Below are 24282 nucleotides of genomic sequence, written 5' to 3'. Positions count from 1 at the left end.
TATCTAGGCTCACTTGTTTAACTGCCGGGACATTCTTTACTGCAGAAAATGATCTCTCTAAATAGCAAGAAGTGAAAAATGCATGCTTAAATGAGGAAAACTAAGAAAGTATAAGGATGAACACTTCCACATTCTTTTCAGTTTTGTCACCTGGAATTGTTCTAGCATCTCTGTTGAACAGAATAATATCAGATCTGTTTATTTCAATAGTCTTGTCAACAATAATGATGGTGTCACAAAACATTCTCATTCTCTATTCCTGATCACTTTTATTTTATTTATTTATTTATTTAGCATCCAATAGATCACACATGTGATACAGGATTTGTCATTTGATTACATGTGACACATAACAACACATACACATAATAAAAGGACAAACATATACAGACAGCAAAACAGATTACATACACATAGTACAAAGTAGTGTACAAGAACTTATTACACAAAAACAAAAGTATGTGCTCATGATAAACAATTATAGATCATGAACTACACAAAACGTATTACGGATATTTAACAGATTTTTCATAAGTACCATAATTACAAAGTTGAAAACATAATTAAATTAGTATAATTTTTTTTTAAAATAAGTACAGGTTTCAATCCACAGTCTGAGACAGGTATTCATTTACACTGTAGTAGCATTTTTCCATCAAGTATGTTTTTTACTTCACGCTTGAAATTATTTTTGCCTTTCAATTCTTTAATTTGAAATGGAAGTGCATTTAAAAGCTTTATTCCTAAGTGGCTAACATGTTTCTTACATCTAGTTTTTGCTACATAGGGAAAGTGGAAGTCTTTACAATGCCTTATATTGTGATCATGGTAGCTTAAGTTGGTTTGGAGATCGCAATTATTTTTACTGAACATTTCCAGGCATTTAAAAATATATATCAATGGTATTGTCAGTATCTTTAGTTGTCTGAATAAGGGTCTACATTGAGTTTGTGGTGGGGTGTGTGTCATGATACGAATAGCTCTTTTTTGCCTAATAAAAATGTAATTTAGTCTTGACCTGCTTTTTCCCCAAAAACTTATGCCATAGCTTGCAACTGATTGGAAATAACTAAAGTACACCACTCTAATACATTCCTTGCTACATACCTTGGATATTATTCTTAAGGCAAAACATGCTGAGCTAAGTTTCTGAGTAAGATATACACTGTGTTCATTCCAGTTTCAATCTTGGTCAATTCGCATTCCCAGAAACTTTGTGTTGCACACTTTTTCTATTTGTTTGATATCCAGCATAAGGCACATATTTTCCCCTTGACACTTGCTTCCATACTGTATAAAGTTTGTTTTCTTTGTATTTAATGTCAGCTTATTTGAATAAAACCATGACTGTACGTATGAGAGCATTTTTTCTGCTGTAATACACAATGATTCTTTTATATCACTAATTATGATACTCGTGTCATCTGCAAATAGTAGAATTTTGACTGAGCTGTCTAGAGCCTGTATATCATTGATATAAATTAGAAATAACAATGGGCCCAGAATGCTGCCCTGTGGAACACCTATTTCAATTTGTTTTGGTTCAGATATGAGTTTAAAATTATGAAGATTGTTGGATGACCTCAGCTCAACAACTTGTGACCTGTTTTACAGATAAGATTCAAACCATTCTTTAACAGTACCCCTGATGCCTATTGCTTCAAGTTTCCCTAGTAATATTACATGATTCACAGTATCAAAGGCTTTGGATAAATCTAGATTAATTCCAACAACCTGTTTATTTGACTCCAAATTTCTTACTATTTCTGTTGTGTAGTCCAATGTGGCTGTTTCTGTACTGTGCCTTGCTCGAAAACCATATTGACTGTTATTTATTAGTTTATGTTTTTCTAGATATTTTGTAACCCTGATTTTCATTAATTCCTCAAGTATTTTGGAGAAGGCTGGGAGGAGAGATATAGGTCAGTAATTTTCTATTTTATGTCTGTCACCATTTTTGTATAGAGATATCACTTTAGAGATTTTAAGTTTGTCCGGAAATATCCCTTCACTAAGGGACAAGTTTGCTATGTGCACTATAGGTTTGACAACACATGGAGCAATTTTCTTAATTATTGATACAGGTACATCATCCAATCCAGAGGACATTTTGGATTTCAAGCATTTAATGACTTTTAGAACTTCATGCTCATCTGTTGGGACTGCCATCATGCTGGTATTTACCATTGGAGTCGTCACTGTTGGTTGTTGCTTAAATTTACTACTTAAAGTAAGGGGAATATTTACAAAATAATTTCTTACATAGTTTGCCATGGCATCTTTTTCTATGGGGATATTTTCATTATTGATTTCCTGTTGTCTAGTTTGACCTCCAGTTTCTTTTTTTACCATTTTCTACATCATTTTGAACTTGTTACTAGCCTGCCTTATTAATCTATCATTACTTAATAATTTTGCTTTTGCTATTACTTTGTGGTAAGTCTTTTAGTATGTCCTCACGTACTCAACAAATTGCTGATCATGACATGTTTTTAACTTTAAACTTAGTATTTTCATGGTTTCACTTGACTTTTTAATTCCGGGTGTAATACAGATCCCTTTGGATCCAGATGATCTATAACTCAAAAGCTTTTTTGGGAAACACATTTCAAAGTATGTCATAAAAGTGGAAGCAAATGTATTGTAAGCTTCATTTGTGTTTGTTTGTGCCAAGACCTCTGACCAAACTACATTTTTTAAATTATTTTTGAACTGATTACAATTTTCAGTAGAGAAAAACCGTTTGTACTCCTTTTTATTTTCCTTCTCCTTGGGAGTTGCAGTGAGATTAAAGGTTAGTGCATTATGATCTGATAATCCTATATTCACATTTGTAACTGCAACTTCATGTGTGACCACATTTGAGAAGATGTTATCTATTAGGCTTTCACTGGAATCTGTTGTTCTAGTGGGAGCTGATATGTGGGGGAACGTGTTGAAGCTTTTCAGTATGTCTAAAAACTTATTTTACTGAACTTTGGACCAATAGATTAATATTAAAGTCACCGCAAAGAATTATGGTAGAGTTCTCATTTGAGAAAATGTTGAGTATTTCTTCCAAATTCTTAAGAAAGACTTCAGTATCTCCAGAAGGTGATCTGTAAATTGCTGCAACAATTATTTTCTTCTTTAAACCATATAATTGAATGGCTACTGCTTCAAAATCCTTCTTTTGATTTTTCTTACTCAAATCTAGACTGAAAGAAGAAGGCTGTAAAAGAGACTTGGAAAGTAAAGGGAAATTGGAGCATGACTGCTTTATAGTGTTTTGCCAAAATGTTGTTGTTGTTGTTGTGGTCTTCAGTCCAGAGACTGGTTTGATGCAGCTCTCCATGCTACTCTATCCTGTGCAAGCTTCTTCATCTCTCAGTACCTACTGCAACCTACATTCTTCTGAATCTGCTTAGTGTATTCATTCCTTGGTCTCTGTCTACTGTTTTTACCGCCCACGCTTCCCTACAGTACTAAATTGGTGATCCCTTAATGCTTCAGAATGGGTCCTACTAACCGATCCCTTCTTCTTGTCAAGTTGTACCACAAATTCCTCTTCTCCTCAAATCTGTTCAGTACCTCCTCATTAGTTATGTGGTTTACCCATCTAACCTTAAGCATTCTTCTGAAACAAAGCATTCCAAAAGCTTCTATTTTCTTGTCTTAACTATTTATTGTCCATGTTTCAATTCCATACATTGCTACACTCCACACAAATACTTTCATAAAAGCCTTCCTGAGAAACGGATCTATACTTGATGTTAACAAATCTCTGTTCTTCAAAAACACCATCCTTGCTGTAAGCCCGTCTACATTGTTGAGGGAATATGGTATAGTTGTAGGTAAACAACTAGAATTCTCTCATATACAGATTTATTCACACTTAGCGTCTACACATATACAAGTCCGGAGGCTAACTGCCGTTAGCGTCCAACATGCTCTCCAAAGCCCTCTCTTCAAAGATAGCACACTTACGCACAGAACAAATATCGATTTTTATGGCACTCTATGCCACATAGCCCCCCCCCCCCCCACGCAGTATGGAGTACGTCCCTGTGAATGGGGGGGGGTGAGAAGTTAGGAAGGTAACGCACAGTTCTTCTGTGTCAGGCGGAAGCGGTCGACTGGTAGGAGACCGGGGGGTGAAGCCCGGTACGTCAACGGTGAAGTCAGCAAGCGACGCCGGCGGCTGAAGACGATGTCCCGTCCTGGAGTGAAGGTGTAGCACTTCGTCAGCCGGCAGGCGGAGAATCACCTTGCCAGAAGGCCTAACAAAGGCACACAAATTGCCACACGCAGCACTTCTGCTCAATTTAAAGTGGCGCACCACACGAGATTCTGCACTTCCTCCCTCAATATTTGTCACACGCGAGTACCACACACACTGTATCGCCATCTACGACAACAGATAATTTATGTATGTCATCAGGGTGCACATGTGTTGTGAATTCATGGATGGCACCTGTACGAGCAATGGTAGGGATGCAGGGAGGTGTGGGAAAGCCATGGCAGGGGGAAGCATCTGCTAAGAGGGGGGTGGCAGTTGCACTAGACTGTGCAGGAGACAACCTCGGGCGATCAGCTGACAGACGAGGGAGCGTGACCGAAGGCAATGAGGAGCCAGCGTGGGTTGAACACGAAGATGGTAACACAATGGTAGAATCCAAGTGGTTGGCAGTTCCACTGCGAGGGCTGTGAGGAGTGAAGCCCCGAAAAGATTGGCCACTTGAATTAGATGAACGCGGAGAAGGAGCAGTGCTCGGCAGAGAAACACGCTGTGGAAAATCAATACCCAAATGCATGGTGTGGGAAGATGGATGGCCGCTCGAAGCAGGAGTGGGAGAAATAGGGGCAGGATCAGGGACGTTCATCTGAGGCTCAATGAAAGCTGGTTTCACTCAGTTGAGTGAGACCGTGGTTACAGAGTCTTTTATGAGGAGATCCATGTTATTCTCAGAGCGTTTGACGACCTTGTAAGGACCTGTGTAGGGCGACTGAGGCATGGCTTTGACTGAGTCGTCTCTGAGAAACACGTACTCACAAGAGTCTAGCATGCGCGGTACGTACACACGTGGAGGTGTATGAGCAGCCGGAGGTGGCAGCTGAATTTTTCTGCAGTGCAAGCGCACCCGCTCGAAAAGTGAAGGGAGTTCAGAGGGCCGTGGAAGTGGGGTCAGAGTGACTAATTCTCCAGGCAAAACCAGAGGTTGGCCAAATTACGAACTCGGCTACGGACCCCTTGAGGTCTTCCTTGAAAGTCGCACGAAGGCCAAGAAGCCCGAAGGGCAGTGCCTCTGTCCATAGTGAGTCATGGCAACGCAGGGCAGACTTCAGGGTGCGATGCCATCGCTCGACAAGCCCATTGCTTTGGGGGTGGTATGCAGAAGTATGAATTTTGACAATACCACACATTTTACATAAGTCAGAGAAAACTGAAGACTCGAATTGTCGCCCCTGGTCAGTGGTGAGGTAAACAGGTGAACCAAATCTAGAGCTCCACGAATCTAAGAATGCTCGACTTACTGTCTCAGAGGTAATGTTTGGAATAGGCTTAGCCTCAGCCCACTGAGTCGTCCTGTCAATAGCTGTAAACAAGTAACGGAAACCCTCGGAGGGGGTCAAAGGGCCTACGAGGTCGACATGAACATGGTGAAACCGGCCTGAAGGTTGGGCAAAACAGCCAAGGGGTGTAGAAGTGTGCCTGGAAACTTTGTTCTGTTGACACACCATGCATGCCCTTGCCCAAGACTGACAGTCACGGCGCATGTTTCTCCAGACAAACCGTTCAGCTACCAGACGGGTGGAGGCTTTGACACCGGGGTGTGCTAATGTGTGTAGTTTGTCAAAGACCTGGCGTTGAAGGGGCTTAGGAATGAATGGCCACAACGTACCAGTCGATTCATCACACCACACTAAGTCAGATATGCCAGGGAAAGTAGAGCGTACCAGTTGGAGAGAGGAGCTGTGGTCTGAAATTAACTGCATGGTATCGGGGTCTGCCGATTGCAACCGAGGTAGGTCCGTTAAGTCAATTAAGGTTGTGACAGCACCAACACGCAAGAGAAAATCAGCGACCACATTGTCCGCTCCTCGGATGTAGCAAATGTCATTTGTAAATTGCAAGATGTAATCAATGTGACGAAAGCATCATGGGGGCGGATCAGCCGCAGGATTTTTTATGGCAGGAACCAACGGCTTGTGATCAGTGAGCACATAGAAATCTCGTCCCTCAACATCAGTTCTGAAGTGTCTTATGGCCTTGTAAACTGCAAGTAGTTCTCTGTCGAATGCTGAGTATTTCTTCTGCGCGTTGTTTAGCTTTTTTGAGAAAAACTGCAGGGGGGTCGTAACATCGTTGTATGTCTGACTCAGTACTGCTCCGATAGCATTGTCACTAGCATCAGTAGTGATAAACATTGTGGCGTCCGCCTGTGGGTGAGCAATAGTGACAGCGGAGGCCAACAGCTGTTTGAGTTCATTAAATGAATTTCAATAGCATGTAATGATGACAGAATTTTTCATTAGAGTGTCATGAATATTTTTCAACTGTAGTAGTAATGAAACTTATGAAAATTTAATATTATAATGTATATGTTGTTCGATGTATTTATGTCTATACCGACCTTGAAATATGCTCAATCATAATTTACTAAACAACATGAGTGCAGGGTGTACATCACCCAAGGTACCTCATGTGTTGTGGACAAGGTACAAAGCAAATCAGTAAACGCGACTACCGCTAAGCACTGTTAAAACATATTGCCATCTGCTAAGGCAGAGATTTGCACGAATTTGTAGTGTAAACAAAAGTCACAAATCTAACATTAATCTAGGACCTTGCACGCTAGGCCTAGATTATAAAATGTGTACGATAATGCGAGAGGCAAAGTTTTGTAAAGTCGAGCCTGGCTCTGGAGGGCAAGTACGCAATGAGTGGGCAGACATGACATGGGGACTTACCTCAGATGAGACGGAAATACAATTGTATAGTAAAAAAAAATCTGAAGGCAAGTACGACTCTAAGTGGAAAAGGAAAAGAGACAAGTAGTGCGAGAGACTGGTAAAATCCAGCACAAGCCAAAATCCAGTTCAGACTGAATGAAATACATTAGTGTTTGTGAACTAATCGAAACAGTTACTTTAAACAGTGTGAAAAACTGTGAAGGTGAAACTGTGATACGGACAGTGAAGTGCTAGTATTGAACGTTCAACAGCGGTAAGGACGCCAAACGCCAATATTACGCACGAAAAACTGTGAATTTGCCTATAAATATGAACTGTTAACGTGAAGTGAACCCACAGTCAATATTTTTGGGACAGACTGTAATTTCAGTGAGTACAACAATGCGAGATTGGAATGCGATGCGTGGACTGTTGCAAAACAGCGACCGCAGAAACCGCGAACGTTTGTGCTAAGCTCGTATTGGGACACTCACCAGTGCCTGCGAGTGCGGCGAAAACATAAATAATTTTGTCAAGACAAAAACTGACGTATGATGGAAACAGTATTGCATCAAAACTGCATTCACGGGAGAAGGTCCATGTCATGTATTCTGCAAGACAGTGCTACCTTGACACTCGGAAACTGGCGAAAACTTAACAACAACTGCCGCACTAATAAATGCTCCTTTCCCACTAGCGTAACCATCTGAAGCGGGAAACAAATATTACGTTGGTTGTGTGTGTGTTTCATGTACTACGTCGGAGATGCGTAGCAGAGCTGACTCCTGCCAACAAGAGCGGGGGGCGGATATCATCCCACTCCGCCGCGCCTGGCCGAGACAGAAGCGCATCGCCAACGGTGCAGCCGATCAGCTGATTCTGACGTTCCGCGACGGCCGTCGTAATTTAATATATTATTATTGTTATTATTATTTTTTGATTGTTGCCGACTTACGTGGCGGGCCTTCATAAAAATGATATTTAAGTTGAACAATGTAATAAACTTTTCATATAAATTTCCTCGGCTAGTCAGTTGACGTTAAAGCAAAAGATCTTTAGTTATTAATTACAATTGCGGCCCACACACGCGCGAGAGTATTTTTCTTACCTCCGTTAACCATTGTATTGTAGTCAGAGTCCTGGCTCTGGGTCTCGGCTATGCTACTGAAAATAAGAATCTTAAACCTAAGTATTTCTGCAACTTCGTGCGGCTGTGGAGAAAAATTAATATTATGCTAATAGCGGGCGAGTTTTCCGCTTCCGCTAATTTTTCATAAGTTAATATCGCCACGTAATGGCGTCGTTGGCTGCATCGGCCGCTGCGATTGTTGAGCTGTAAATTACTTGAATGCAGGTTAATTCAAGGAAGGCGGACATGAAATCGGGATCACCTCTTACAAATTAAAAGTGCACAATAATATTAAATAGTTATATTATATGTTTAACTCATACAAATATGCTTACATTTGTCAGCACACGCAAGATGTCCCTCTAGACACATTCAAGACAAGCGAAGAAGTAAGGTCGACTAAAAAATTAACAAAAGAGTGTAACTGAGCGTCTCTTTAGATCATTCTGTCATAAATTATTTCTTTGCAATCTAAACCTACACAGAGAAATTATTATTTTACGGCTACATGAAAAAAAAAATCTCTTACAAATTATGAATGTCTTCTTTATAAATATTGTCTTTTCGTAATATGGCACTGGGGACGCTATAACTGCTCCGATAGCATTGTCACTAGCATCAGTAGTGATAAACATTGTGGCGTCCGCCTGTGGGTGAGCAATAGTGACAGCGGAGGCCAACAGCTGTTTGAGTTCATTAAATGCCTTGTCCATGTCTGGTGTCCATGGTACCTGGCGGGTGCCAGAAGTTTGTGGGCCAGCGAGAGCATCTGTGAGAGGAGCCTGCACTGCAGAAGCAGCTGGCAAATGTTTCCGGTAATAATTAACTGTTCCAATGAACCTGCATAATTCCCTGTAGGTCTGAGGGCATAGCATCTCGAGAACAGGCTTGATCTTGTCCTGTGGTGGTGTCAGACCGTCCGATGACACAACATAACGTAGGAATGTGACGGATGACTGGTGCAATTGAGTCTTTTTATTGTTCAGTTCAATACCAGCGGCTGCTAAAATATCTGTCACGACTTGAACACGCTCCTCACTCTGTTCTAAAGTAGAAGCAAAAACCAATATGTCGTCCATATATACGAAACAAAAGTCTAGATGGGATAAAGTTTGATTGATGAAACGCTGCCACGTTTGGGGTGCATTTTTCAACCCAAACGGCATAAATTTGTATTGGAACAGCCCGAAGGGAGTGGTTATGGCAGTCTTTCCAATGTCCTCCAGAGCCATAGGAATCTGACGAAATGCATGCTTACAGTCCAAAACAGAGAAGTACTTTGCACCTGCGAGTGCATGATTGAAGTCTGCGATGTGTGGGACCGGATATTTATCAATGATGGTGCGGGCATTTAAACGCCTATAGTCTCCGACCATACGCCAAGTACCGTCTTTCTTTTGGTCAAACAGGATAGGACTAGCCCAGCAACCGGAAGAAGGTTCAATTATTCCCTTTTGTAAAAGATCGTCCAATTGTTCTTTTGCAATTTTCATAAATTCCGGCTTGAGGCGGCGTGGACGTTGCGATATGGGCGGCCCATCGGTTAGACGTAACCGATGAACTGTGCCATTAGTGACTACTGCAATACGTGGCGCGACACGACAGTCAGATGTCCGTGAAGCGGAGCAGGCAGTGGCGGACGGGCCAAGCTGTGGCGCTGAGGGCACGGAAGTACAGGTGTGCCACCCGCTCGTAGGCTGCGTAAAGGCCGCACACGTGTTAACATGGGCGATGTTGGTACACTGGTTCTTGGTAGCGGGCCATGCCACTACGAGCGCTGTAGGCATGAGTGGGTGTGGCCAGACAGCAGATGGCCGTAGTTCATTGCCACAAGCTTGGCAAGTTAATTTCCCATTCGGAACGCAAGGAGCATGAGCACTCGGGCATACCCTATCATTACAAAAGGGGGTGCTGACACAGTTTACAGAGTTCACAACATTGTCGTTAACGTGCGCGGGCACGGGAACACCAGATTGGCACGGACTGACCTTGTCTGTAGCCGACGAGTCGTCTGCTTGTAGTGCCACGAGGCGTTGTTGTGTGGAGGCCAACTCGTGGTGTATGTCGCGGAGATGCAGCAGCATTTCCATACGTTCCATCCGCAACTTAGACGACTTGGCGCACTCCACTACCCACTTGTTTGTCCAAGATTCCAGCTCCAAGGATAGGTTTACACACTTCTTAGCACAGCACACATGTTTGGTGTTAGCCGAACTGTCACTCGGCGAAGCGAAAGGAATATGTTTGTTAAGGGAGGGGTAAAACACAGTATTTTGCATAAAATCTAGTGACAACTGATAGTGCTTGAGGAAATCAGTTCCGAGAATAGGTTCTTCAATTGTTGACACTAGAAACATCCACTCCAGCTTGCACTCGGGCGAAAGTTTCACTGTATACAAAGTGGAACCCGAACACTGTAGGGTAGACAAGTTCGCTGCACAAAGTACTGTTTTGTGTGGTTGCACTTTATTGGTTGCTAGGCGAACCGGCAGCAAAGAGACATCTGCGCCAGTGTCTACCAGAAAACATACACCTGATCGTAAGTCACGAACATAGACCACACTTAATGTTATTGTCCGAAACGGAGTGCAACGTGGGATGGTGCCCATTGTTTACATTGCAGGAGGTGGCACCGTAGCCTACCTGCGGTTGGAGTTTGGGTAAGAACACGGTGACTGGCATTTGCGAGCTTGCTCCCCGAATGTCGCGAGGAAGAAACAGTAAGGTTGGGCGGGCCTGTGCCCTTGTGGGTAGTTGCTAGGTGACGGAGTATGTGCCCCAGAATCTTCCACAGAGGCTGATGCACTGTCGTTGCGAGGAGTTGAAGGTGCAGGTAGGGCGGCTAGTTTAAAAAACTTGTTATCAGCAGCACCGGACAAGGGCGTGGCGTCAGAAAGCGTCTTAGTGCGGTCACGTCCAGAATGCAGTGCACAGAGCTCACGTTGCCTGGCGGAGTATGCTCTGTCGGCGGCGCGTAAACGTTCATTTACTGGCCTATCTTCATACACAGAGATTGCAGTCTGGACAGGTCACCAGTGAGGGAATATGGTATAGTTGTAGGTAAACAACTAGAATTCTCTCATATACAGATTTATTCACACTTAGCGTCTACACAGATACAAGTCCGGAGGCTAACTGCCGTTAGCATCCAACATGCTCTCCAAAGCCCTCTCCTCAAAGATAGCACACTTACGCACAGAACAAATATCAATTTTTACGGCGCTCTATGCCACATTGTATATCTTCTCTGCTTCGATCATCATCAGTTATTTTGCTCCCCAAATAGCAAAACTCATTTACTACTTTAAGTGCCTCATTTCCTAATCTAATTCTCTCAGCATCACCTTATTTAAGTGGTCTACATTCTATTATCCTCATTTTCCTTTTGTTGATGTTCATCTTATATCCTCCTTTAGAGACACTGTCCATTTCGTTCAACTGCACTTCCAGGTCCTTTGCTTTCTCTGACAGAATTACAATGTCATCAGGAAACCTCAAAGTTTTTATCTCTTCTCCATGGGTTTTAACTCCTATGCCTAACTTTCTTTTGTGCTCTTATTGCTTGCTCAATGTACAGACTGAATAACATCAGTGATAGGCTGCAAACCGGTCTCACTCCGTTCCCAACTGATGCTTCCCTTTCACGCCCCTCGACTCTTATAACTGCCATCTGGTTTCTGTACAAATTATTAATAGCCTTTTGCTCCCTGTATTTTACCCCTGCCTCGTGTGTTCCAACATTTCTACGGAATCCAAAATGATCTTCCACGAGGTTGGCTTCTACCAGTTTTTCCATTCGCCTGTAAAGAATTCATGTTAGTGTTTTGAGCCATGATTTATTAAACTGATAGTTCGGTACTTTTCACACCTGTCTATGCCTGATTTCTTTGGGATTGGAATTATTATATTCTTCTTGAAGTCTGAGGGTATTTCACCTGTCTCATACACCTTGCTCGCCAGATGGTAGTGTTTTGTCATGGCTGGCTCTCCCAAGGCTATCAGTTATTCAACTGGAATGTTGTCTACTCCTGGGGCCTTGTTTCAACTTAGGTCTTTCAGTGCTCTGTCAAATTCTTCATGCAGTGTCATATCTCTCATTTCATCTTCGTCTATGTTCTCTTCCATTTCCATAATATTGCCCTCAAGAACATCGCCCTTGTATAGATCCTCTATATACTTCTTTCATCTTTCTGCTTTCTCTTCTTTGCTTAGAACTGGTTCTCAATCTGTGCTCTTGGTATTCCTATAGGTGGTTCTCTTTTTCTCCAAAGGTCTCTTTAATTTTCCTGTAAGCAGTATCTGTCTAACCCGTAGTGATATATGCCTCTACATCCTTATATTTGTCCTCTAGCCATCCCTGCTTAGCCATTTTGCACTTCCTATCGATCTCATTTTTGACACATTTGTATTCCTTTTTGCCTGCTTCATTTACTGCATTGTTATACTTTCTCATTTCATTAATTAAATTCGGTATCTCTTCTGTTACCCAAGGATTACTACTACCTTTTTTTTTTACCTACTTGATCCTCTGCTGCCTTCACTATTTCATCTCTCAAACCTACCCATTCTTCTTCTGCTGTATTTCTTGCCCTTGTTCTTGTGAATCGTTCCCTAATGTTTTCTCTGAAACTCTGTACAACCTCTAGTTCTTTCAGTTTATCTGGATTCCATCTCCTTAAGTTCCCACCTTTTTGCAGTTTCTTCAGTTTTAATCTACAGTTCATAACCAATAGATTGTGGTCAGAGTCCACATCTGACCGTGGAACTGTCTTACAATGTCTTTCCAAAATACAGCATTCTTAAGTAATGAGATTATATCTCTCACTGGTCAAGCCTCCAAGATCATTGTTGAATAAAATGGTTTATCGTTCTGTATGGAAATTCCATACTTTATGGAGAAAAACTTATAAAATACACTATACGCAAAACAGCATAATATTATGTGCTAAAGGCACAAAAGATGATTAACATGGCAGATTAAAGTGTCAAATATACCGTGTTAAGCATAAAAAATTAAAATATGCAGTATGCATGAATTTACTTCCTATTTGCTCAAGGTATGCAAACATGCACAGAACAAATATGGTTATATAGTACTACTAGGCCATGAACTGAATGATATTAGGCTTTGAAATGTGTAAACAACATATACAAAGGTGATCCTGCCTTTAACATTAACTATACTTAAAATGAGTTTGATTGCAGGTTACACTATAAATATGTTAACTTTTTTAGTTTATTTGTAATCATCTATCACTCATGAATTTTAAGTACTATTTCTGCAATTCAAATAAGTGTGGCATCGATAGGTCACGTCAACCACACAAATTACAATCTTCGGAACATTAACTGCTCTGACGAGCCGCCATGTTTAGTTCAGTCTGCCTTTGTACTTCATGCAATGTTTATGTGTATCAGTCTTTATGGTAAAATATATGTGTATATAAAAAACTTGGGAACTATTTATCATGTATATTATTATCCGTATCCAGACTCCCATATTGGTGACCCTGGACAAAAAGTTCTACGTCTTCCATGACTTTTGCGCCGGTCGTATAGAATCAACAGGTTTCATGCCCGATGCCATGGCTAGATCACCAAACATTCTTTACGAAGATCTGGAGGCCCAGCTCTTATGACCAGGCCAATGGAACCCTCCACCATTCATTTTTTCACAGCTAATGGACAATGATCTATGATCTTCGATGAGGATAACCTCTACTTTAGCAACTCCACAACAACCGAGTGTTACACAGTTACCTCAAGCAATGGACTCAGAATTTGTTTTGTCAGCTTACGCACAACAACAAGTGAAAAGTGAAGTGGACGATCTACTAAATAGTGTGACGATCACTCACTCGTATGACGTTCAAAGGGACCGAAATTTGCACACGTGCTTTGATCCCCTAAGCGTAACAACATCGGTTTGCAAAATTCACCAGCGTGCAAGGGGAAGTCTGGTGACACTCCTCCTCCGGCACCCTCCGACCCCTCATCCCCACCTCCCTCCGCCATTCACACTACATTCTCTAGCACACCCCAGAATTAAGCCATCAATATGCCTCGTGTCCGAACGATCTGTGTGGCAAGACATGAAGCGTGACTGTCAGACCTGGGCCTGGAACTGCATCACCTGCCAGTGCAACAAAGTCACCAGGCACACTGTTCCACCTCTCCGCAAATTCGACATTCCATCTGACTGCTTTTGCCACGTACACCATGACCTCATCAGCCACCTTCCCACTTCAGAGGGCTTCTATGATGTTCTTTCTTTCATTGATCATTTATCTCGGTAGGTAGAGGCTGTACCTCTCACCAACACAACTGCCAAAACTGTGACTAAGGCTTTTGTTTCTTCCTGGATTTCCTGCTTCAGCTGCCCTGTTACCATCACCACCAACCAGGGCCGGCAGTTTGTATCAGCACTCTTTGCCCAACTCTGCCAGCTGTGTGGTATCAACAAACATCACTCGACTGCCTGCCACCCCCAAGCAAATGGACTGGTAGAACGGTGGCATCGCACTTTCAAGATAGCACTGCGGTGTCATGACAGTCTTTGGACTGATGCCCTCCCATGGGTACTCCTTGGGCTACGGTCCTTGTAAGAAGCAGATATTGAGGGTTGAGGGCACCATGAGTGTTCATCTAAGATGAAAGTGCTGTCCTCCTCGGAGGGGAGCTGTTACAACCTCTTCCCCACCTCCCGTCCGACAATCCCACTCCCCTTCCCGACTTTGTAAGCCAGATGTGAATGCATTTTGCAAAAATTTCCCTGCTCCCCCCCCCCCCCCCCCTCCATCTCCACTCTCCCCCCACCCCCTGCCATCTAGCTATACTTCCCCCTGCTCCTATGTGCCCTCAGATACCTTTCATGCAAGAGTTCGTTTTTCTCCACAATGACACCATCTGGGCCCCACTTTCCCCACCATATTCAGGCCCATACGAGGTCATAAACTGCACCGCTTACACAATGGACATCCAGATTAAAGGTTCACCTTTCACACCCGATGATGTTATGCAGCTCCCAGCACTGAAGACTCGTGCTCAGGCTATGACCCCTCAGAGCTGCGGCCAGAGCCCTCACCCGAACATGCATTTGCGTTGCCATCAACGACGTTCCTTGGGTTCTCACCCTCTCTCTCTCTCTCTCTCTCTCTACCTCCTTCCCCCTACCGCCTCTAGTGGTTCTGCAAGCTGACGTCCTGCCTGAACATGTGGAGGATGTCACAATCCTAATTGACAACAACCACATCTTCATCCTGCTGCAAGACAACTCTCCCCACCTCACTGGGGACCCGGTTCGTCAGTCTATCGCCGGTTCCCGTCCACTCCCATGTGGTGTTGACCACACACTTCTCTGAGCTTCGGTAAACCCCTAAGGGAGGGTTACAGTTCAAATGCTGCCAGCTGATCATGCAGGGGCACAGTCCCTCCGCACACTGCTCCATCCACATGCGTGGGCTGATGCCTCATCCACCCACACCACCTACAGGATTTCCACGTTAACCTCCCAGCATGGTCCCTGCCGCAACAACCTCCAGAGATGGACATCCCCAACACGTCACTGTCGTTGCCCTCATCACCTTCACCGCCAGACATGCACCCCTTCCACTGTGGTCAAACCGTGCTCCACACTATGGAGGGGGGAGGGGGGGGGGGGCTGTGTGGTGTCAACAAGTACAAATGGTATCTCTGCCATTGAAAGTTCTTTGACTCTGTAGCCTAATGGCCCACGTGATCTTGCTTGTTCAGTTTGGTATATGATTTGTTGTAATGTGGGCATCTGCATGAAATATACCGAGACTTACATAAATGAGTGTGTTTTCTTGGGCTACAACCCAACTGAAAATCCACAAGCTAACAATACATTGTCATTAGCTAACAATAAACTCCTTAATGGGGAGCCATGTATTCAGTGACAAACTACATTAATAACTTCATTAGCAGAGGATGTTCATGCACACTCACTTCATAAGTTTAATTACCATGCAATAAAATAATGAACAGCATCTCAACACACAACACAAATATTCTGATAATACTGTAATACAAGTAATTGGCCTGCTTTCAGTTGCTGTTATTTGTATTTTCATGTGTTAAAATTATATATTTAGGTGACTAACTGTGATTTTACTCTGAAATGTAGAACATATTTTGTTGAAAATCTTCCCATCTCTCAACAAAATTGTAATCCCCCACCCAAAAGTATCCTAGTCCTTTCTTATGCCAATCCTTTCTCCCAACCTCTTACCTCATGTATCATGTTCCCATGAAAAACGTAGGTGTAAGAGCTGCCCTATACAGGGACCTAGGACACCTTACTCCATTCCAGCTACCCAATCATAGGTAGTGTCATTGGCGAAAACAGTCTCTCTCTCTCTTCTCTCTCCTTTTTTTTTTTTTTTTTTTTTTTTTTTTTTTTTTTTTTTTTTTTTTTTTTTTTTTTTTAAACCATAGCTCCATGACTCCTAGATAACAAAAATTCTGAATTCTGGGTCAGTTGGGGGCTCCACTCAGTGCTGGTTTTCCTAATCAGTCTCAATCTGAGACACAAAAGCTGGCAGCAGCCATACTCATTCCTAAATATCCTGTAGAAAATTCACTGAGCTAAGCTCCCAACACAATCAAGATGACTCTACCATGTGTTTAATCCTTCACTATTGGTTTTCAAACTAAAGTTTATGAACTCTCTCAATATTTCTGTCTGTCTGGACAGTTGACAGACACCCAGAATGAGTCAGAACCATGATGTTCACTTACAGCCACCTTCTTAAAAAAGGTGGAGAGAGCAAAGATGCTGCAGCAAAAATATTCATTATTGGGAGACAAAATCTTCCTAGGCAGCACAGAACTTATGAGTTGGACACCACACCCCAGTGAGATCAATGTGTACTACACAAGCTCTATGCTGGGCAGGTCAATCTGGGAACTCTGAGTGTTCCTTGTATGTGGACATGATCATCAGTAAGCTTTCCACCCAAACTAATGTTCACTGCTAAACTCTGGTTGTGAGAGAAATCCCAGTAGCAGCTTCTCTAAATTGTGTAAATTGGTCTTGTCCTCAAAACATATGCTCTGATACCCCAGCACCATGATGCTATATCCATGGTCACCACTGTTCACATCCCTTCCCTTCCATTCCCCTTCCCTCACTTAACTTTCTCCCAACCCATTCAGCTGACTATCAGCTGTTCCCGTCCTCCTTGTTCCTCTCATGCACTCCACCTGACACTACACCTTACCCACGTTGGGCTGCAGTGCCGTCACAATACAGCCATTGTAGTGTAACATAACATTTCATTAGGAAATGCCATGGTACACTTTTAGACTCTTCGAGAAATGGAAGATATTCATGTGAATATGGAGATAAAAACTATTATTTTAAGTTAATTGGGCTAGAGAGGAGCAAAACATTGTCGCTAGTCTTCTGCTTACACAGAGCCAAGAATATACACAAGAGTTGCACCTCCTGTGAGTATGAGTGGTGAATGGGCTTCATCATTTGCTGTGATGGATGTGTCTTCCTTGCAGCTGCTGATGGAAGGTGTTATGGTGCCTGTCAAGGAATAACTAAAGAGTCTGTATTAGCAATTAAAACAGTGTAAAATATAATGTGTTTGAGTTACTCTATTGTGTATAAACTACAGAGGAGGAGGAGCCTGGTGCTCATTGTAAAGTTCATGGTATTAATGGTTCATTTGATAATATATGAATGAAATGATGGAATTCTGGTTTAAATGCTTTATGTTGTTTGAGGGGAGAAATGAGCTCTTTTTCCAACTAATTCATGAAATCATCGGGGAAGAGGATTCGAGCATGATGAAGAAGGTTATTAGCTGGGACTGAGCAGCAAGATCAACTCTACACAATAAATTTACAGGCAACCATAATATTCCCAAGATATTAGCAAACAAACCAAATCTACAAAAGCTGTGTGCAATTCCAGGAGGTTGTATGTAACTGGTAGGTTTGATATCTCTCTGTGAGCTCTATGCACTCAGTATATATCTATTGTTGTGGACAGGACTGAGTGAAGGTAAGAAAAAAAAGAGACATAAACAAGTTAAAAATTTGAAATAAATAGCAAGAAATATTGAAGAAATACATGTTCCCAGAGGCAACAACACTAAATGGTTATAGAACAAGGCTTACAGCAGAGTACACATTGTTCAGTGTCATTGAAGAAGTTATTAGAATACAAAAGAAGAAAATATCTGCCAAGGTTTTTGTAAGAAAAGGAAGAAACCTCACAAAAGCAAATAATACATAGTGTGGTTGACTAAAAGAGTCCACCGCTCTAATATTGCGTATGTATGAGAAAATATGAATAGGAGGCAAGCACATAAGTTTTGTGTTACGAAGTGAAAGTATTTTCAATGAGGTTAGAGAGGAGGACTGATGAGTTTGTAGCAGCTGACAGACATCATATTGCCCAGTCCACAAGAGACTGTTTACAGCACTGCACAGTCATGAGACACCAAGTATTCATCAGCACGCCAGCAGCAGCAAGGCAATGTAGGTGCAAATCAGTTGCAGCTTATCCCAAGCATGCTGTTTCGTCATCAGGTGAGCTGTGATTATGGCAATATTTCTTTGTGTTGTGGTAAAGGGAGACTACAATAACTGGCTAGTAACATGGTGTGGGAAGCAAAAAGACTGATTAATAACAGCAGTACAATAATAGCAAATACCTATGTGGACCATGAAAATGGCCATGGAAGGACAAAGAATAGATATGACTTTATTTGCGAAATTGCTGGAGATGCTTAATACCCGAGAAGATAGTATCAATAAGAAAATAAAAGACAGTGTGGCGCCGATAGGTCACATCGACCACACAAATTACAATCTTTGGAATATTAACTGCTCTGACGAGCCGCCATGTTTAATCCAGTCTGCCTTTGTACTTCATGTAGTGTTCATGTGTCTTTGTGATAAAATTATGGGTATACAGAAAACTTGGGAACTGTTTATTACATATATTATGATCCATAACCAGAATTCCCATATTGGTGACCCCGGACAAAAAAGTTCTACGTCTTCTGCGACTTCCACGCTGGTCATATAGAGTCAACAGGTTTCATGCCTGATGCCATGGCTAGATCACCAAACATTCTTTACGAAGATCTGGAGGCCCAGCTCTTATGACCAGGCCAATGGAACCCTCCACCATTCATTTTTTCACAGCTAATGGACAATGATCTATGATCTTCGATGAGGATAACCTCTACTTTAGCAACTCCACAACAACCGAGTGTTACACAGTTATCTCAGGCAATGGACTCATGATGATCGCTCACTCGTATGACGTTCAAAGGGACCGAAATTTGCACACGTGCTTTGATCCCCTAAGCGTAACAACATCAGTTACAGTAGTGCTGTGTGCAATGCTGCCATTTATGCAAAACGCACACGCTGTCAGCTACTACCAAATTACACCAGCCTCGCCTTCCTCACAAATCGGTAACAGGAATTTATATGCATCCAGTTTGCCAGAACAAACCGTCAGATTGGCGGCCCAGTTTCGTAACCACTTGGGTATGAGTGCACCCAACATAGCCTCTTCACCCAGCAATGTTGTACTACGACAGTGTGACCGACAACAGGTTTCACCAGTGTTTTATGGTCCTACCACAAATGGTGCATGGCCAGTGTGTGTGGAAAACTCTCATTGTTGGCACTTGAAGCTCCAGGCCACCCACCCCCCCTTACCCCCCTTACCACCCTCACCCACGGGGGCTCTCGATTCTGCCCATACAACTGCTCGTTCCTTCCACAGTATCGTCTGCTTCTACCATGCCTGCCGTCCACGTCATTTCTGAGTTGGACAATTTCAGTGCTATTCCTGCAATTTCTGGTCCAGTTTACGGGCTCCCATTACGTGCTGCTCACCCGTTTGCTCCCACGGTACCGACCAAGCCTGCCGTGTCGTGTTTTCGGGTGTCTACAACCATCCGTCGTTCCAAATGTGTGTGCTAGTAACATTTCTACTCCGGTGATGCCGGATCCCAGCCTGAACTCTTGTGCAGCAGGACTGCAGGGCTTCCAATACATGTCGAAGCCACCTTTGTCTCCACCTCCAGACACCCTACCCCAGCTACCTCCCCTATACAAGGACAATCCAGTTTCATGGTTCACACTGGTGGAGCACCTCTTTGAACTGCATCAATTGACTGATGACAACTCCAAGTTCCTATGTTTGGACACACACCTTCACGACCACTCAGATTTAATTTGTGTTTTCCTACTTTCGCTTCCACTGCCACCGAAGTACGAGTTCACCAAGAAAATGATATTGGACAGACTTGCCTGCTTGCCACAGGAATTGATAATCAAGATTCTGTATGAGGAGCATCTGGGGGACCGTACTCCATCGCAACTTTGGCGCCGCCTCAGGTTACTCATGAGTGAACACACGATGCCAGACGTCACTTTGTGGGCGGTGTGGTCTGCAAAGTTACCCATCGACCTACAGGTGCACCTACTGGCACACTCTTTTGAGTCTATCAGTTCTCACCTATGCATCGCAGATCAGCTGTATGTGCTCCTGCACCAGAAACACCCAACTCATCCACTACCACTGTGTGACACCACATCTCCTGTTTACCGGCCGTCTGCAGGCAGGGGCAGAGCCCGTTCCGCTTTCACACCTTCTATGCCGCCAGGCAGTACTCGTTTGTTCTCTCCTCTTTCTGAGCGCTCAAGACTCACCCACGCTCCATAAGTCCCAGTTTACATCCCAGAACAGATCAACGAGGTCAAGCCTCCCCCGCTATCATGGTCACCGCCACCGCCACATCCAACTCATCCGTACTGTTGGTACCAAAAGATTTTTGGGGCTGAGGCTAAGAAGTGCAGATTACCTGGCCAACACCCAAATGCTGATCACAGGAACTAAGTGACACCGAGTCCTGCGGAAAACTTCACAGGTGTCCCCTAACTTTGCACTCCATCCACTTGTCCCCTCGGCAGAGTGGTCGTTTTTACGTGACAGACATTTCATCACAGCTTGTCTACCTAATTGACGCTGGTGCCAACGTGTCTATCATACCTCGATCATTGGCTCCTACTGGCTTTTCACTGACAAAGTCTCTCCTATGAGCTGTCAACGCATCAACATTACAAACTGTCAGTTCTGTGAAAGTGATGTTGCACCTATCCCCTTCTCTGCATTTCCCATGGACCTTCTACATCGCCGACATTAACGAACCAATTCTCAGTATGGATTTTTTGTCCCATTACAAGCTCTCCCTGAACCTATTCCAATGCTCAGTGTTACACCACCCGTCGTACACTCAGATACTGTGCTCCAGCACCGATACTCCTTGTTCTGTTTCTGCCGCAACAAGGGATTTAGTTCACGAGTGTTCCACCCGCACAGGCAAGATTGTGACCTGCGTCACTAACCTACTTTCATAATACGACTCAACAGTGCACTCCTGCCGGGAGAACGATGAGCTGAAACAATGCATTTCTCACACTTACAACAATCTTGCTGAGGCCCGCACCTCACTGTTGAATCTGCAATCCACAGTTCCTTCACTGGATCGAATTTCATCGCCAAGCATCAGTTCGAACACTCATCACGGTAGTTCAAATACATTCACTGCATGTGACGATTCGCGTTCACTGACCTCCACACCGCCCAAGCGCCCACTAGATGCAGTGTCTCGTGTTTCAAACAGTGTCTCTAATAATAGTCACTTATGCAGCATGACCATGCCCACTATGCAGGCAGCCACCCAGCTTGTTGATAAACATTCCCCCTCTCCTGTGCACCAGCCAAGCAACTCCACGGCCATCGCTGACCATTGCACGATGCCAGTGCCTCTCTCATCAGCGCCAGTTACCCAAGGCAAACTTAACAACAGACAGTTGCTGCGCGCCCCACTCCACTCCATGCTGTGTGTGCAGCCAACCTCTACAAACAAGTGCACGCTGCGCTCGCGTAATAGGCATGTGACTTTCGTGCCGCCTTTTCCCACTCGCGCTAACGGCCACGCCTCATCGTAACCCACTCGTCCCAATGTTACCCAGCCTCATGTGCAGTTCTCAGTCTCTTCCAACACTGACGAAATGACACACAATATAATCACCACTGCTGTCCCTTCTATTAGACACAAGGTCAGACCCCTCAACCCCATTAAGTTGCATGCAGCCCGGCAGCAAATTAACGAACTTCTGGAGGCAGGCATTCTACAGCCATCGGACAGCAATTGGTCATCACCAGTTCACCTCATCACCGCGGTTCTTTTTGAATGTGTGGCGATTACAGATGTTTAAATGCTCGCACTGTCATGGACAATTACCCTGTGCCAAATATAAATGATTTCACTCATATGTTATCGGGCGCCACAATCTTCAGTATGGTTGACTGCAAACGTGCTTATCACCAGATTCCTGTAGCACCAGAAGACATTCCAAAGACTGTGATCATCATGCCACTCAGCTTGTTCCAGCAAAACTTCATGCCATTTGGTTTAAAGAATGTGACACAAATGTGCATTTCATTGACTCAATCTTATGATGATTTGAGTTCTGCTTCACATACCTGGATGACATACTCATTTTCAACAAATCGACTGAAGGCCATGAAGATCATTTATCCCAGGTCCTCCAGACTTTGGCATCCAACGGTGTCGAAGTCAACAAAGGAAAATTCCAATTGCGTCAGACTTCTGTGACATTTCTGGGTAACCCTGTCTCCACAGACGGAGTACAGCTTCACAAATCTTGTGTGCAGGTTATCACATCATTCCCAACCCCCACTACGTACAAAGAACTCAGACTTTTCCTAGGTACTATAAATTACTACCGCCATCATCTACCTTCTGCCGCCACTGTGCAGATCCTGCTGACTGCCTTACTCTTTGGCAAACAAACATCGGGCATTAAACCAGTCTGTTGGACTGAAACCATGCTAGAGGCTTTCAGCTTTCAGCTTTAGCTCATGCAGTCATACTTGCCCACCCTGATCCATCTGCCGATTTGTACATCACTACAGACGCCAGCAACATCACGGTCGGGGCAGTATTACAACAGAGCAAAGGCGACACAGTTTCACCACTTCATTTCCTCTCCAAAAAACTGTCTACAGCACAGAACAAATATTCCACTTTTGATAGAGCTCGTGTTGGTGTATGAGGCCATCAAACATTTCCGTACTGTCATCGAGGGCTGTCTTTTCTTCATTCTTACTGATCAGAAAAGTGCTCGCAGACGCCTTCTGCAACCTGCCACAGGATCCTCCCCCTGATTCTTCTGCCACTTCGACCTGGTCTCTCAATTTACTACAGACGTATGCTACATCAAAGGTAATGAGAACATCCTCGCTGATTTCTTCTCACCGATCAATGACGTTTTAAGTATCGTCGATTTATCTGACCTCACCATTCTACAGGCTTCGGATGAGGACACTCAGGGTCTGCTTGTGGACCTGCAGTCTTTGCTCGTGTTTACCAAGACTAAATTCCCTGGCATTTTGGACGAAGTGTGGTGTGACTCTTCTACAGCCATTCTGCGGCCTTTGCTCCCGCCAATGCTGTGCCGACAGGTTTTCGACGCCTTGCATCATCTCACCCACCCCAGCATCCGGGCTATCACCTGCCTCGTAACCAAGTGTTTTGTGCAGACAGATATGAAACGGGATTGTCAAATATGGGCACACAGCTGCGTTGCCTGTCAACGAAATGAAATAGGATGTAACACCTCTCCACCATTCGACAAGTTTGGCATCCCTAAGGGACGTTTCCGTCATCTACATATCGACCTTATCGGTCCCCTGCCTCCGTCGGAGGGCCACAGGTATATCCTGTCCACAATAGACCAAATGTCTTGTTGGGTGGAAGCCGTCCCCTTACCCAACATTACAGCAGAAACTGTGGCCAAAGGATTCGTTTCTTCTTGGATCACTAGGTTTGGCTGTCCATCCCCTATCACAACCAACCAGGATCAACAGTTTGAATCTGCACATTTTATGATTCTCTGTAATCTTTGCGGTATTAAGAAGATCCATACAACAGCCTGCCACCCACAAAGCAACGGGTTGGTGGAATGATAGCATTGCACCCTTCAAACTGAACTCAGGTGCCATGACTGTCTCTGGTCAGAGGCACTTCCTTGGTTCTTGCTGGGCCTACATTCTACATTTAAACCAGATTTACATGGGATGATTTCCGAATTAGTTTTTGCCAAAAACCCACCTGTCAGCCATTCCCCAC

At 43.6% G+C, this 24282-nt stretch overlaps 1 protein-coding gene across 1 annotated transcript in view; it reads right to left on the bottom strand.

Annotated features, from left to right (window-relative positions):
* Positions 1-17493: 17493 nt before the first annotated feature.
* LOC124613808 (cyclic nucleotide-gated cation channel beta-3-like) overlaps positions 17494-24282 on the bottom strand; it is a 186552-nt gene continuing 179763 nt past the window's right edge. The window contains exon 4 of the mRNA XM_047142530.1: positions 17494-17618. Coding sequence (XP_046998486.1) covers positions 17494-17618 — 125 coding nt within the window. The remainder of the gene's footprint in view (positions 17619-24282) is intronic.

This window comes from Schistocerca americana, chromosome 4, assembly GCF_021461395.2.
Source record: "Schistocerca americana isolate TAMUIC-IGC-003095 chromosome 4, iqSchAmer2.1, whole genome shotgun sequence".
In the NCBI taxonomy this organism is placed as follows: Eukaryota; Metazoa; Arthropoda; class Insecta; order Orthoptera; family Acrididae; genus Schistocerca; species Schistocerca americana.
The sequence above is the reverse complement of the archived record's forward strand: the minus strand, read 5'-3'. Positions and strand labels throughout refer to the sequence as shown.